General features: G+C 35.7%; 1 protein-coding gene across 9 annotated transcripts in view; it reads right to left on the minus strand.

Moving 5' to 3' along the window:
- Positions 1 to 496: 496 nt before the first annotated feature.
- The window catches only part of LOC119638531 (chloride channel protein 2), a 51243-nt gene continuing 37483 nt past the window's right edge, over positions 497 to 14256 (minus strand). For 3 of the 9 annotated variants that reach the window (XM_038035386.1, XM_038035383.1, XM_038035384.1), the window contains exons 2-16: positions 14057 to 14164; positions 11302 to 11467; positions 11113 to 11241; positions 8163 to 8296; positions 7875 to 8031; positions 7551 to 7761; positions 7390 to 7491; positions 6126 to 6360; positions 4940 to 6058; positions 4671 to 4739; positions 4342 to 4581; positions 2065 to 2121; positions 1837 to 1878; positions 1468 to 1701; positions 497 to 868 (exon numbers count right to left, since the gene is read on the minus strand). In XM_038035386.1, coding sequence (XP_037891314.1) covers positions 533 to 868; positions 1468 to 1701; positions 1837 to 1878; positions 2065 to 2121; positions 4342 to 4581; positions 4671 to 4739; positions 4940 to 6058; positions 6126 to 6360; positions 7390 to 7491; positions 7551 to 7761; positions 7875 to 8031; positions 8163 to 8296; positions 11113 to 11241; positions 11302 to 11467; positions 14057 to 14164 — 3339 coding nt within the window. In that variant the 3' untranslated portion in view covers positions 497 to 532. Of the gene's footprint in view, positions 869 to 1467; positions 1702 to 1836; positions 1879 to 2064; positions 2122 to 4341; positions 4582 to 4670; positions 4740 to 4939; positions 6059 to 6125; positions 6361 to 7389; positions 7492 to 7550; positions 7762 to 7874; positions 8032 to 8162; positions 8297 to 11112; positions 11242 to 11301; positions 11490 to 14056; positions 14165 to 14256 lie in introns of all 9 variants that reach the window. The other 6 variants (XM_038035388.1, XM_038035389.1, XM_038035387.1 and 3 more) reach the window with 3 other exon arrangements.

Genomic DNA, 14256 nt, shown 5'->3' on the forward strand with positions numbered 1-14256 from the left:
AAGCACCTCACATTCATTGTTCAAAACGTCTTTCGAAGTGAATGCAATGCATTTCAATTTCTTTTCAAATTACAAGGTAAGTAGAAATTTTATAAAATTTTATTTATATTTTTTTTTTTTTTTTTTTTGTTTTTGTATGTTTTCTTAAGGCAAAAATTTTCTTGTTTCTTTTAAGCTATTTTACAATTACAATTTAAGGGCTTAGAACTATAAATTATTCTTTTTTTTTCTTTTGTTTTTTCTTGTCTTCTAAATCAATCAATTTGAAACTTCTTTGTAATGCAGAACGTACACAGCACAAAAAAAAGGCACATCAGACATGTAAATAAAATGAAAAGTTAACGAATGTCTTGAAAACACAAAATGTTATGAAAAAAAAAAAAAAACATTTTAGATAGCGTTGGTTGGTGTACTTTTAATCTTAATTTAAAAATAATTTAAAATTAATATAAAAAAAGTTGAACTTCTTTTTTTTGCTTTTTTTTTACTTTTGGAAGAGAATGAATTTAGATAGGAGACGTTTGGTGGCAATCTACTCGATTGAATCACGTGGCTTAGGATTATATGTACTTGTGTCATTTATCTGTGGTAGTTGCTGCTGCTTTTGTTGTTCCTCCGATTCTTCAGACGCTTCTGTTGCTTTTTGTATATTTTCCAATTCAATATCCGAGCAATTATCTGAATTCGATAAAGCTGAATCCATCGAGGTAACCGTAACATTGACTTGCTTATCACTGTAATCTTGTGGCAGCAGTAACGGTTTTGAACCATTTGTTTTCTCCACATCATCAGCACAATCGTTGTCATCTTTTAATTGCACTTGAACCACAAAATTATTGCTATTTATATCTTCAATGGCTTTGCGTAACTGTGAATAATATTAATAATAGTGGTTAAATATAGAAACAAATTTGGGAAATTTTCAATACATCTAACCCTTTTTTACACGGTCTTTTTTACACGGTCTTTTTTACACGAATATTTTATTCTGGCATGAATCCTAATAAAGATTTTATTCTTAATTTAATTTTGACAGCTGTGCTAGATGTACCTGACATATCTACTGATAATAGCATTTTTGATCTAGTTCATAATGAACGTGCAGGCTTGTTATCAAATGTGGAATAGATTTGCATTTCTAATGTCACCATAGTTTTACTTATGTTATGTTTAAGGACTGAATTTTCACTGTACACTAATATTATTTTTTTTTAGAGAAAAAAAAAAATATTTTTTTTTATTTTTGTTTTTACTTATAGGTCATATGGATTTCATTATCACTTTTGGCACGGTTTTTGGCTAGATATTTAGGGTTTTTTCATCATACACGATTCTCTAAAATCCCCAAATTTACCATATATCGCATGGTTTTTTTTTGCAATTTCTTTTTGCTCGGTTTTCTCCGAAAAGCATTTTCCGCGTAAAAGAAGTGTTCGGTGTATTTTATTACATCTAATTTTTTATTACCTCTTTTAAACCCACCACGCCCACTAAACGACCAATTTTTGTTACATACGCATGATTAATGCCAACCATCGAGAAAAGTGAATGTACTTTGAGTATGGAAGTCCGTTCGACCAGCTGAAATGGCGAGGGATCGATATGAACATTGGCCTTTTCTAAATCTATCGGTTTTTGCATTTCTTCCATTTCCCATTTCTTTTGATCCTCGGGCGACATGTCAATGACTCGCTCACGCGGCTATAAAAGAAGATTTTTTAGAAAATTTCAATAACGTACATAATGTACTTAAACATTTTGTTGTTGTTGTTGTTGTTATTGTTTTTTTTTTAATTTAAATAAAATTTCTTTATACCGTGGATAAATCACACCTACCAATTGAACGCTTTTCAACTTTTTTATACTTCCCATGTACGACTAAATAAAGTTAAATTATAAGAAATTATAAGAAAAAGAGAAAGAGGAGAAGAAATAAAAAAAGATAAATCGCATTTTATTAAATTTCCATCAACCCTGCGTATTTAATAGCACTTGGATGCTCAACTCAAAACACTGCAAAATTATGTAAAATCATTCCATCATTCCAATGCCATGCCTCCTTACCTCTTCGTTGTGATTGCAAAGGTCATTAGTTTCAGTTTTATTTGAATTATCCAAATTCTTAAGGGTTAGCATTTAAAAAACAAATTTTTTAAGAGAAAAAAAAACGGAAAGTAAATCTGTCAAAATTTAGAAAAAAACGTAGTTGTTTTTACAGCTTGAAATATGAATAATGAATGCTTGAATGTTTTGGATGTCCATAGGACATCATGCTCTTTATATTCCTGCGAGTTCTGCTGTTCAATATCTAACACTAAGATAAATTGTTTTGATTAGCGCTTTGATTCTATTGCCCATACTCAGTGCTGCGCCTTCCTCGAACTCCGAATTCGCTGGACCAAGTTCACGTTTCTATAAAACTCCACATGTAAGCTCTAACTTGGACTTTAAATCAAAATATAAGAGGTATACGATCTATATTAGTCATAGGCATAATAAACTATAGGCTAGAGGTAGACGAGCTATATTAGTCGATACATTGGCCATACCATGTAACTCTGCAACTCTGAACTCTAAAGGTATAGTCTGAAATCTGCCAATTATCAACTTTAAATATCAAAAATGTTCGATGTATACATTTTTTGATTTCTTATTAATTTTTTGGTACTTGGACTAAACTGCTTAGCATTATTAGATATCCGAAATACATATGACGGGTGATATGAAAAGGCTCCGAGGTTCTTTTGAGTTACTTTTTGTAGTCTGCTCTTTTCAAATGATTCCAAATTGTAATTTGGTTGATGTTTCCGCTATTTTCTGACCGCTTGCCTGCCAGCCTTACTCCACGAGTTGCAAAATTTCATCGACTTTTGCAGTGACTGGTCGACCAAAGCGAAGTGGATCAAAATTTCTGGAGTCCTGCGTCCTACGGTTACTTTCAGCATTCTCATCGTACACTTCACAAATTTTTTCGACTATCGGACTATCTTCTTTAAGAATGAAGTGTTTGGAATGAAATTTGCAAACCGTCCCTGACAAATCATTTTTGGCAGTTCGCCGCAACGTGACTTTTAAGTTTTTACAAGGAATGTGTTAAATGTACTTTATCCACTACCAGCTTATTCACTCTGCACTTCGCAGGATGTTAAAAAGAGTGATTTCATATCCCAATGAGACGCACGCTATATAATAAGAATCCAAGTAATCTACCTGTTTGCTTCCAAGTAGTAAAACACCGCAGAATTTTCCCGCCTATGTACTTATATGACCACTCAAGGGATACGGTGTATGTGTGGTAACAGGTTGGTGGTCAGAAAGATATAGGGAGAGGGAGTATTCGCAACGTGGGAGTTGTGTGTTCGTTTTCTACATATTAAGCATTTATCGAGGCAGTGCTCACTGGAATTATGAACATCAACCCTAATTGAGGTATGGTCTACGGTATTGGGGCAGAGAGAGTCGGCTAGGCTGACTATTAAGTCGCGCTTTTTAGCTACTGGGATACGCAGTACCTACAAGACTACACTCTTCTTATTAATGCGTATGCGCTTATTTTCAAATTTGAAGATTTTAGTTTACTATTGGTATCCTTGGGATCCAAGATAAGCTGACCCGCAAACAGGCAGTCGAATTAAACTGAGTCAAAATCCTACGTTAATCAAAAATCCGCACGTTTTTCATGGTTCTACAAACGAAAAGACAGGGTACGCATACTTCTTTCTTTAATATTATATAAGGAAATCTACCTTCAACTATCGCGAAAGTGTGAAGGGAAATAAAGTTACAATCTAATCTTAATTCAGTGTCCGAGAGGAGCGTACGATTCGCGAAAACTGACGAGTCTATATGAGAACCTCTTTAAGTCACCTTAATTAGAAATTCAAGTTTTTCCGTACTAATATATGATCCCACTCGTAGGGCGTATTAAGTTTGTGCGGACTTGAGATAGACCCACTTTTTATTATACCAATCGATTCAAAATCACTTTCAAATGCGATAAAATTTTGTCCGTCCGTCCGTCTTGTTTTCTGGTGTTCAACCTGTAGGCTGCAATATGTAAAAATATTTTGATAAACTTTGACACATCGATGTGTTTTGGACTAAGGACCAATAATAATGGAACTGGTTCGGACCGGAGTATATAAAGCATTATTTTCAAAAGTCTTTGCATGAGTAACTGTATTTGTCCAAGTGATGTAGGGTAGTTAACGGTAGACCGTGGTCCTTTATACTATTACATAACTACAGTTCCACCACACACTAGAGAATGGACTTTTCTAGGCAATTTCTAGTTTCAATTGTATGTTATCTTATACTTATATTGGCAGAAAATATACTTACCTCTTCTTTTGTATCTTTATCAAGATCGCAACCAATCATTGTCTTCACAGGGGCAACGTGATTGTCAGTAATTGGATTAATTTTGTGACTTTTCAAAGGAGAATCAATGATAATTGTCGGTCGTATTTGAAATCGTCGTAAAGGACTTTCATATGAGTCAAAATGACGATGACGTGGTGGCGTGGGCGGACGTTTTGTGAGGCATTTAAAGTTTCTTTGATTAGTAATTGGCTGTGCTTGCTTGCAAATATTTTAGATATAAGATTAAGTGCTTTTTTTAAAAAAATTTTAAACAACATATTTAAGAAAAATGTTTTAGAAATAATTACCATATTATCGTCATCCTCATCGTTTGAATTATGTGAGGAATTGGAGGAGGAATAGGAATTTTGTGCTTGCTTTGTATTTTGTTTGTGTGTTTTTTTTTTTTTTTTATATTTTAAAAAAATTAATTATCATAAAATTGTTTGTTAAAAAAATCATCTAAAACCGAAAAAATCAATTCAATCAACATAAATTCGATCAACAACAAATCAATTAAAATACGATAGATAATCAATTTTCAAAAAAAAAATAAATAAATAAATGAATTGCTTACCAACTGAACTTTTTTGGATATGCCCGGTGTACTGGGTGCTCTTTGCACGGTCGGTGTGCCTGGAACAACATCAGCGCTGGTAGCCGCTGACATTGTGCCAACTCCTTCCGAATTTGTTGGCTGAACGTCTTGCAGTGTGGTTGATTTCTTGAAAATTGCCTCGAAAGCGTTGCGTATACGGTACTCTGTCGTGCCCGTTATAGTTGTGTATGGCGTTATATTAGGACTATGTAATGATGAGGTAGGTGTGAATGCCTTAAGATTAAAGGAATTTGTCTTTTTTAAAATAGATTTACGAGGTTGAAGCGTATTATTCATGGACTCTTGACGCTTCTTGGGCGGAAGCATTTCATCATTCGCTATTTGCCTTAAACTTAATATATCCGGCGCTGGGAGAACTTCAAAACGCGATGGTCTTCGCATTTTTTGTTCGACTTCTTGTTTTTTCTTTTCCTCTTCGCGTGCTCGTTCTTCAGCCTCTTTCTGCCATTTCTGAGCAACTTCCATTCGTTTCTCACGACCGATATGCTTTTCGATCATTTTAATTAGCTCATAACGTTGCACGGAACCTAATAAGATCATATTTGCCGGGCTATCAACCAGGGGTAAAGAACGCAAGGTTTTATTTGCTTTCAAGACCTCTTTAAGTTTTTGATACGATATGCCCTGCCAAATATATTTAACATCGCGCACCATAAAGTCTTCCACATATATACTGTACATGCCGGAACTTGAGGGTAATAAATCGGGGAGATACGGTAACTTTTTAATTAAGATAATGCTATCGTACATAGAAGGTTGCAATAGAGCGGCTATAGCGTTCGCTACCAAGACGGCAATCATTACGGGCACTACATGAGTTATTTGACCCGTCATTTCGAAAACAATAACCGCTACGGAAACTGTGTGTGTTACAGCGCCGGAGAATGCGGCTGCACCAACCACAGCATAACCACCGGGTATAATTGGTGATAAACGACCACCGTAACGTACACCACTTGGAAACCACAAATGCATACTCTCACCCACCAAACGTCCCAAGCCTGCACCAATTTTGAAAACTGGTATAAAAATACCCGAAGGCACTGGTATTGTGGACGCGATAATAGAGAAAATGAACTAAAAAAAAGGAGGTAGAAAGTGCAAATCAGTTACAGGATTAAAAGGCGAACATTTTAAAACTCACGGTAAATATTACATAACAAGTGAGGTTGATGAAAACGTTGGTGTAGGGCGTTACCCAGTGCGTAACAATTGCTGCTTGTTCCACGGTCAAATCATCACGTGACCAGGTAAAATTGCTAAATAGTTGAATGACTTGTTCATGTGTAGCCAGCTCGCCAGCGATAAATTGCCCAGTTCCCAAAGGAAATGAAATAGTAGAGACCAGAAGAGCCAAGAAACCCGGATATAAAAAACGGCTAAAAGCAAAGAAAGCATTATTATTATTACGGTCATCTTTCGGATATAAATCAAATCATTTCTTGCGCTATGCGGGACGACTTTAAAGCACGTCAGTTGTTGCTCGCGTACTGTGCTACTGTAATATTAACCATGCTCGACGAACTGAGTGTTGTATAAGTCATGTCGGATAATTTACACATTATAGGAATAAGCCGTCCGTTGACACGCACATTTCTTGAAGACATCTAAAGAATTAGTGAGGGGTAGGGTCACGTGCCTTTATTTTGTTTTGATTTTCTCTTTTTATCATCCAAAATGCTGAGTGACTTTACTATTTGCAATAAATAGTTTAAGGTACTTTCCCGTCTCTCTCTCGCCGCGCTTTATTATACCCATATATTATTGTGGATATGTCAAGTTTGTGAGGAAGCATTTGGGAGAGACCTACTTTTCATCCGATCTACAGTCCCCGTCTGAATCGATTAAAGCTTGTCCGTCTGTCTGTCTTGTTTTCTTGTGTGCTAGCCACAAGTCGAAATTTTTGAGATATTTTACTGAAATTTAATGTACCGATATGCTTCAGTCCAAGAACCAACGCTATTGAAAAATGGGCCCACCTATTATTCCATTCAATTCACAATCACTTTCCGCATCGATCTACTCTTATATGTCCATCTGTCCGTTGAATTTACAAGTCACAAGTTGTGAGACGTTTCGATAAAATTTAGTACACAGACATTTTTGGACCTAGGATGAAAATTGTTAGGATCGGATTGCTTTTTCGAGCTTTTCCCAATCTTTTTCAAAAAGGTTGCAGGAGTGGCTGTATTAGGCAAAGTGCTGTAGGGTATTAATGGTGGGTCGCAACTAATTATAGAATTTTTACTTAGTTCCACAACCGAAAGCTGAATATAGCCTTAAGTTAAGCGTAATTTGTTTCGTTAAATAATCTTTAAGCTTTTGCAAAATTTGATACTTTTCAGTTTTTGGTCAAAATTTGCTTTTTCTATAAAAGTCCATTGCTATAGTATATTTGATAAACTTACTTTTTTTGTAAAAATTTGTTCATTTTTTTATTTGAACGCATAAATAAAACATAACGTCTATGAACCCAAACATAAGCTGCCCCGCCAATACCGCAAATCAAGCTGAAATGAAAACATTATTACGACGAATCTCTTCCATACAAGCCTTCTTTTCGACTTACCCCATTAAAGCGAATACAAATAATTCCTGAGGATCAAACGGAAATTCGGTGGTAAAATTAGTTAAAAATATTGCACGAACAGTATCCAAATTTTGAAACCAAACCGCCAGTAAACGAAAAACCGTAGCACCACATACGGCAGCAAAAAAGCCGCGCCAATAATTTCGTACCGCAAAATAAGTGGTTGTTACCTCAATACTAAATAGAACTCCTATTGCGTCATCAAAACAAGCAAAAGTTAAGATCATAAAGATGGCGAGTGAGAGAAAGAGAGACAGAGAGAGAGAGAGAGAGAGAGGGGGAGAAATCAAAAAATTTACTTACCTCCCACAGGGGCGGCAAAGCAAGCACCCACACCCACCGCACATGCGGCAGCCAACATTTCTGAATTACGCGATTCATTTTCATAGATACCTTGGAATGATGTCACTAGCTTACTTAATAATTGTGCTACAATACTTGCTATGTGTACGAAAGGACCCTATAAGACGATATATGAAGTAACGAAACAAGAGAGACTGTTTAATACCATAATAATAGGTAAATGAGAAACAAAATGATAAATAAATGATAAATGAGAATATGAGATATACGCACAATTTTAATACTTACTTCCTTTCCTAATGGCATACCGCTGCCCAAAGTTGCCGTCAAGCCAACAATTTTGGCCACTAAAGTTTTAAAAGTTAAATACTCTTTAAGAGCCACACCACGCAATATGGTTTTCATTTCTGGTATCCCGGAACCTAAATTAGAAATGAAAACATAGTATTCACAATAACGAATTGAAGTGCGATAATGAAAATATGCTTCACCTTGAGGTATTTAACCTCAATGTTGCCATAACTTAATCGAATCTAGGGTTAGGTTAGGTAAAGGGATATTTTAATAATTTTCTAGTTGTCATTGCTATTTCGTAAAAAAAAAATAATATTATTTATAACATGGTCCACTTTTTAAGTAGGCAACGTATTCCGGATTAAAAAAATGCTGTCCAGGATCTGAACCAGATTGTAATAGAACCCTAGGTGATGATTTTATCTCGATTGAAATAATTGGTAATCAGATCAAATAATTATCGAAAAGCACGTCAAATGCCATTGGTCTTCCAAACGCCTAAACCCTTGAGGCGATGGCAGACTTTTTATCGTATTATTTTAGGACTATCAAGGCGACGAAATTAAATTCGAAGAAAATAAGTAAAGATTTCCAGTTCTATAAACAAACAAACTTATTTTTTGATCAGAGAGTATATTATCTGCGTAAATATGCAATGCGATTTCTGAAACCAAAAAATAAAAAAAAAAAATCAAGTGAAAAGATTATAGTTGGATACGGCTCAACATGAAATACTCTAATCCACCCACAATTTTTACAACGACATAACGACTTTTCAAAATAAATCATTACATGATAAGTGGTCGAAAAGGTGGACCGATCCGAACCATTTTCAACTTCGTTTGCCCTTGGGCCAAAATACACGAGTGCACGAAATTTTAACAAAGTGTCTAAAAAATTGCGGCCTGTAAGTTGAACACAAGAATACGGCCAAGCACCACAAGGATGGACGAACAGAAAAGCTTAGTTCTGTGATCTGAGATTCTGAATCGGGCAGCATACGGAAAGATGGATATATCTCAAGTCCTTCTGGGTGTTGCACCCATCCGCATAAACATAATAAGCCCTTGCACCATAATTATACCTTGTTCCCCTCTGAAAGGCACACTTTCTAAGGGAGCTTTTTTATTTGAGAAGATCCGAGAGAAAAACTGATGCTTTGCAAATTCAGCAAATTTTTAATTTTCTTCACTTTGGTCATAAAATACCAAAAATTACAATTTGTTGCCCATTAAGACCTACTTAAGATGCGAACTCTTATATGGGGTGGAATTTCAAAAGTAGTCCCATGCAGCCTAAATTTCGAACAGTTAATTTTGAAGTTCAATTTATTAATATGGACCAAGTCCACTTTAAAATCTTAATAATTAGATTTTGTTGTCATATAAAAGCGTACTTTTCGTAAAACTTGCTCTTGGCCAGGGCCCACATGATCCATACTGCCCAAGTAATACGCCGAAACCTAATTAGTTAACAATGTCTGAGAAAAGTTCTGAAAATGCAAATTTTTCCTATATTACCCTTCTTAAAATAACTCCTTATGTGGGATGTGATTGCAAGACTGGTTCCATCCAGTTCATTTTCAATAGTTTTCGCTGAAGAGCTTTAACGCACAAAATATCGCAAAATCTGCGACTTGTAGGTTGAACCTAAAAAAGGATTTATCAAACGGGTAAAGAGACAAACATCCGCGCAAACTTAATATAGTAGGATATAAAAAAGTGGGTGTATTCCAAGCAATCGATAATAGATGTGTTATTCAAGGCGTGACATATTTTTCCTTCTTTCATGCGTAGGGTATGCATTCGATGGCAAAAGAGGAACCGCTTTTTTGGCGGCATCTATGTAAGCCTTCATTTTTCGGTACCGCCATAAGATTCGAATACTTGTTCGAATGGACGATAAGCCATCAATTGAAATCAGTGCTAAGCCAAAAGGTTAATTTCTCGCTTGTCGCTCGCTGCCATATTTTTCTGGTCCTAGAATGTTATTTCCCTTTTCTGTACGCAGTTACATCAAGTGCTTAGCTGGGCATCGCAAAAGACTTGCTTCTTACTATTCTACATCTGTCACGTTTCAGCAGTATCATCCATTGAAAAATAAAGCTTCCCTCGCATGCCCGCTTTCGTTATAAAACTCAAAAAAATTGTTATTATTATTATTATTATAAATTTAGCCAGAAAATAAATTCTAAGACTAACGTCTTAAAGCACTAGGATCTAAGGCTTTCGGCTTTATTAAAAACCCTAACGCACTTGAGATTTGAACCCACGACCATTGAGTTGCTAGTCGAGACTCTTGCCTACTTGGCCACTTAGACGGATAAAGCTCGAAAAAATTAACTTTTATACCCTTCGGCAGGATGACTTATGCCTATATATGCAAAGCTTATATGTAGTACTTTCATAGTACAAGGAAATATCACAATCTATCAAACGATCGCAAAGAGAGTAACGCCATCCTTTTGTCAAATTGGCATTTTGGATGTATGCAGATAGTAACACGTAATTCAATCGCTGAACAGTGTGAACAAAATCATTCAGATAATGAAAAAAAAAAAATAAATAAAAAGGAAAAGTTTAAGAAACAAAGGAAAAGAAGGACAAAAATCCAAATCATAAAGAAGAGAAAGTCAGAGAGAGGAAGGGAGGCCACAAATTATTCATTTGAGGCAACTCTGCTGCAGAGGCTTCAATTAAACTTGAATTTTAATGTATAATTTCTCTTAAAGCAATTCAAGTTAATTTTAAATAAAAACCATTCAAGTAAAGTAAGTAAGTAAGAAATTGAGTGGAAAAGAGAAAACAAAAAGAAAAGAAAAAAGAAGAAATGAATTTTACGAATAAATCTAATAATTCCTAAGGGATTTTAAGTACAAATGAGAGGTGTGTATGTGTGTGTGTGTGATTTTAAAGCAATTTACTTAACTTACTCCTTCACTTACCTATACTTTGTGGGGCTATTAAATGTACAAAACCGGCTGAAAATAATATTAAACATACGGGCAATGAAACCCAAGCAAAATACTGAGCAATTGGTTGTGAAGTTAAATCGCGGTAGAGCCAAACGCGTGCTATAATAATAAATATTTAAATTGAATAATAAATAAGCGAGAATTTTGATTATTAATTACCATTCGTACATACTGATATGCCTTTGTCCATAATATAGGATAATAATGCCATTATAATTCCGAGTAAAGCTAAAAATACCCAATCTTCGCCCATACGGGCAAATGTATGCTTCCATATCCATGATGATACTTTAAATAATTTTGAATCTCGTTTACCTAAGAGTTCCTGAAAATAATTATTCCCAGCACTGCTGCTTTATAATCCAATTTGCTTAACATACTAAACTTAATTAAAATATTTATTATAAACTAACACTAAAATCTACTATGCATGAAATTGATGAGGACAAAATAACGGCGCTTTAACCTAAATTTATGTTTACGATTACTTAAGAACATCGAACCATTAGCGATCATTGAAAAGTTCAGAAACTTTATAAGAGCAAACAAATTTGCTTAGAAGGCGGCTATGATCATTCTTGTCCATCTTGTCTAACATTGTTTATCATGTGTTCAATGTTTATTATCAGCCATGAAATAAAAGCGCGACGTCATTGTGTTGCGAGCTCAAGGTATTTAAGCGATATATTTAGATTTGTCTTTCAAAATCCATTTCGTGGCTAAAGTTGTCGTGTAGTTTAATGGGTGCCTGGCGTGAGCTGGATTGATTACTTCGCCTAGTACAAAAAATCCAAGGGGGAGAGTAGTAAGGATGGCTTTTCCGGAAGTATGGAAAATCCAAGAGTGAAATTACGAACATAATGACAAGCAAATGCCGATAATTTTAAAGCATGCTATGAGTTATTGAATCTACGAGGGTCAGGTTGCATGCTCACTTAAGGTTAGGAGTATCCTGCTTAAGCGCATTGGTCCAACTGCCGATTGCCGAAGTTCCTTCGGGGGGACGGTTGCATACTGACATACTATGTAGAAACTTCGGCGGAAGGTGGTATGTCCAATTACAATTTGAACGTTACAGATTAACCGATGTTTGAGACCTGACAGCTGGGATGCGGACTTTCGGGGAGTACTCGTGGTGGCCGTGGTTGTGTCCCAATGCGGGGGCATTAAATAATTAGAGGTGCTTGATAGGCCGCGTTCTGCCCAGACGGGATTGTTTGGACCATACCCGAATTTTTACCTCTTATATTCAGTGCTTGAAATAGACTCTGTCTCATGCAGGATTGTCTTGCCTGGCTGAGGAGTGCCTAATTGAACTATGTTAATTGCCATTGGCTCTAGGGAACCCCTCTGATTAAGGCTTCACACCCGGTGCAGACAATAATCATTGATATAGTCTGTATTTGGAAACTTCCAAAGCTAAATTGAGGTTAAGGTCATAGTGTGCATATCCGCAAATAATTAGGAGCAATCCGTTTCGGCAAGCGAGGAAGCCCAGCCAAGCCAACCGAAAATAAAAGATATAGTTACTTTCAAATTTTAATAAATTGACTCAGGATTTCAAGTAGAGGAAAGACTTTAGCGGCTTCATCGTCCGTAGTTGGCTTTTTAGTGGTTGTTTGGAGCTAATCGTTATTATCAGTATGGCTTTCAAAAGCAAACTCTCCCATCAAAAATCATGGGGGGATTGAGACAATAGGTAAGGTGAGGCACAGAATGGCCTAAGGCTCATGATCTACCCGTTCGTTAGGTAGGTTTCGTCCGTGCGTTTATCCCTATAGGGGTAAAGCATATTTATTTCCTTTAGATGTAAGCCTGTGGAGCGTCCGTGGGACAAAAAATGTACACCCACTCCCTTCCCCCCACCCACCATACTTTCCGAACTAGCTAGCTCAGCAATGATATGTGCATCCGTCTCTGCAATGCTGCTTTTAGCTTTTGCGGCATATGTACGAAGAAAAAGTGTAACAAGTTAAACGCTGGGTTTGGCCGGTGCACACAATCTCCATAGCGTCCCAAGTCGAGCTTTGCTTTTGGTTATTGGGCACAATATCGAGGGTGAGAAAGAAATCTACCATATCAAGCGGTGTTTTGGCTACTGCGCGTAATATCCATGTCGGAAGTAAACAAACTAGTCAAGCGTTGTTTTTAGCCTCCGCATAACACCTATGTGTGGAAAGAACATCTCCAATCAGAACAACATCGTTTAGCTTCTGTTTAACGGTGAAGTTTTGATGTTCAAAATTTTCGGAGACCATTCATTTGGAATATGACCCTTTCCTAGACACGTTACAATATTTTGCAGCGTTTGGAAACAATCTTATGAAATAGTGGACGTGTCACGTTTTAATGCGACAGCTATCGGACAGGGCACAATGCAAAGGCACTTTTGAACATCCTAAACTACAGTGTGAAGATCAAAGAAATCGATAATTATGATTCCTGCTTAAAGAAATTACAGCGACTAAGATCTCAAATTGAGTAGTGGGTAAGTAGAGTTAGAAGTAGTGGGGTATTATTGATGTTCAAAGAATATGAAACAAATTGAGACGACTGTAGGATTGACTTAAGATAACATTTTTCATAAAAAAAAAATTGAAACCCTTTCAGAGCATTTCCGAGCATCAGAGTATTGATGCCGAAATCAAAGTAGACAAGCTATAGTTTTCAAGCTGTTTGCAATGCTATTCGTAATGAGCTGATCTTGTATGTATTAAATAAGATACAAATTGATGTAAAACAATTCTTGAAGAATTCATAAATTACCTTAAAAATATAATTTGCCACTCATTTTCATATTTAAGTATTAGAATTAATTTTTCAAAACAAAAAATAAAAAAAAAAAATAACAAAACAAGTTTAAATTAAACACAAATTTGATTACTTTTCCGTTACAGTTCACTAAATTACTTACCTTATTTCTTTGCTTGTCTTCCAATTTTCTTCGCTTTTCGAGCAATTTGAGTTTTCGTGCTTCATCTTTTGCAAATTCTCCTAAATCTTTCGTATAACGGCCATACATCTGTAAATAACAGCAGAAGAAGAAGAAGAAGAGGAAAATTCATATGATTAAGTATTTCTGACCCTTGATGTTCGAACATTTATACTTTTCAA

The sequence above is a fragment of the Glossina fuscipes genome, unplaced genomic scaffold (assembly GCF_014805625.2).
Source record: "Glossina fuscipes isolate IAEA_lab_2018 unplaced genomic scaffold, Yale_Gfus_2 90, whole genome shotgun sequence".
NCBI lineage: Eukaryota > Metazoa > Arthropoda > Insecta > Diptera > Glossinidae > Glossina > Glossina fuscipes.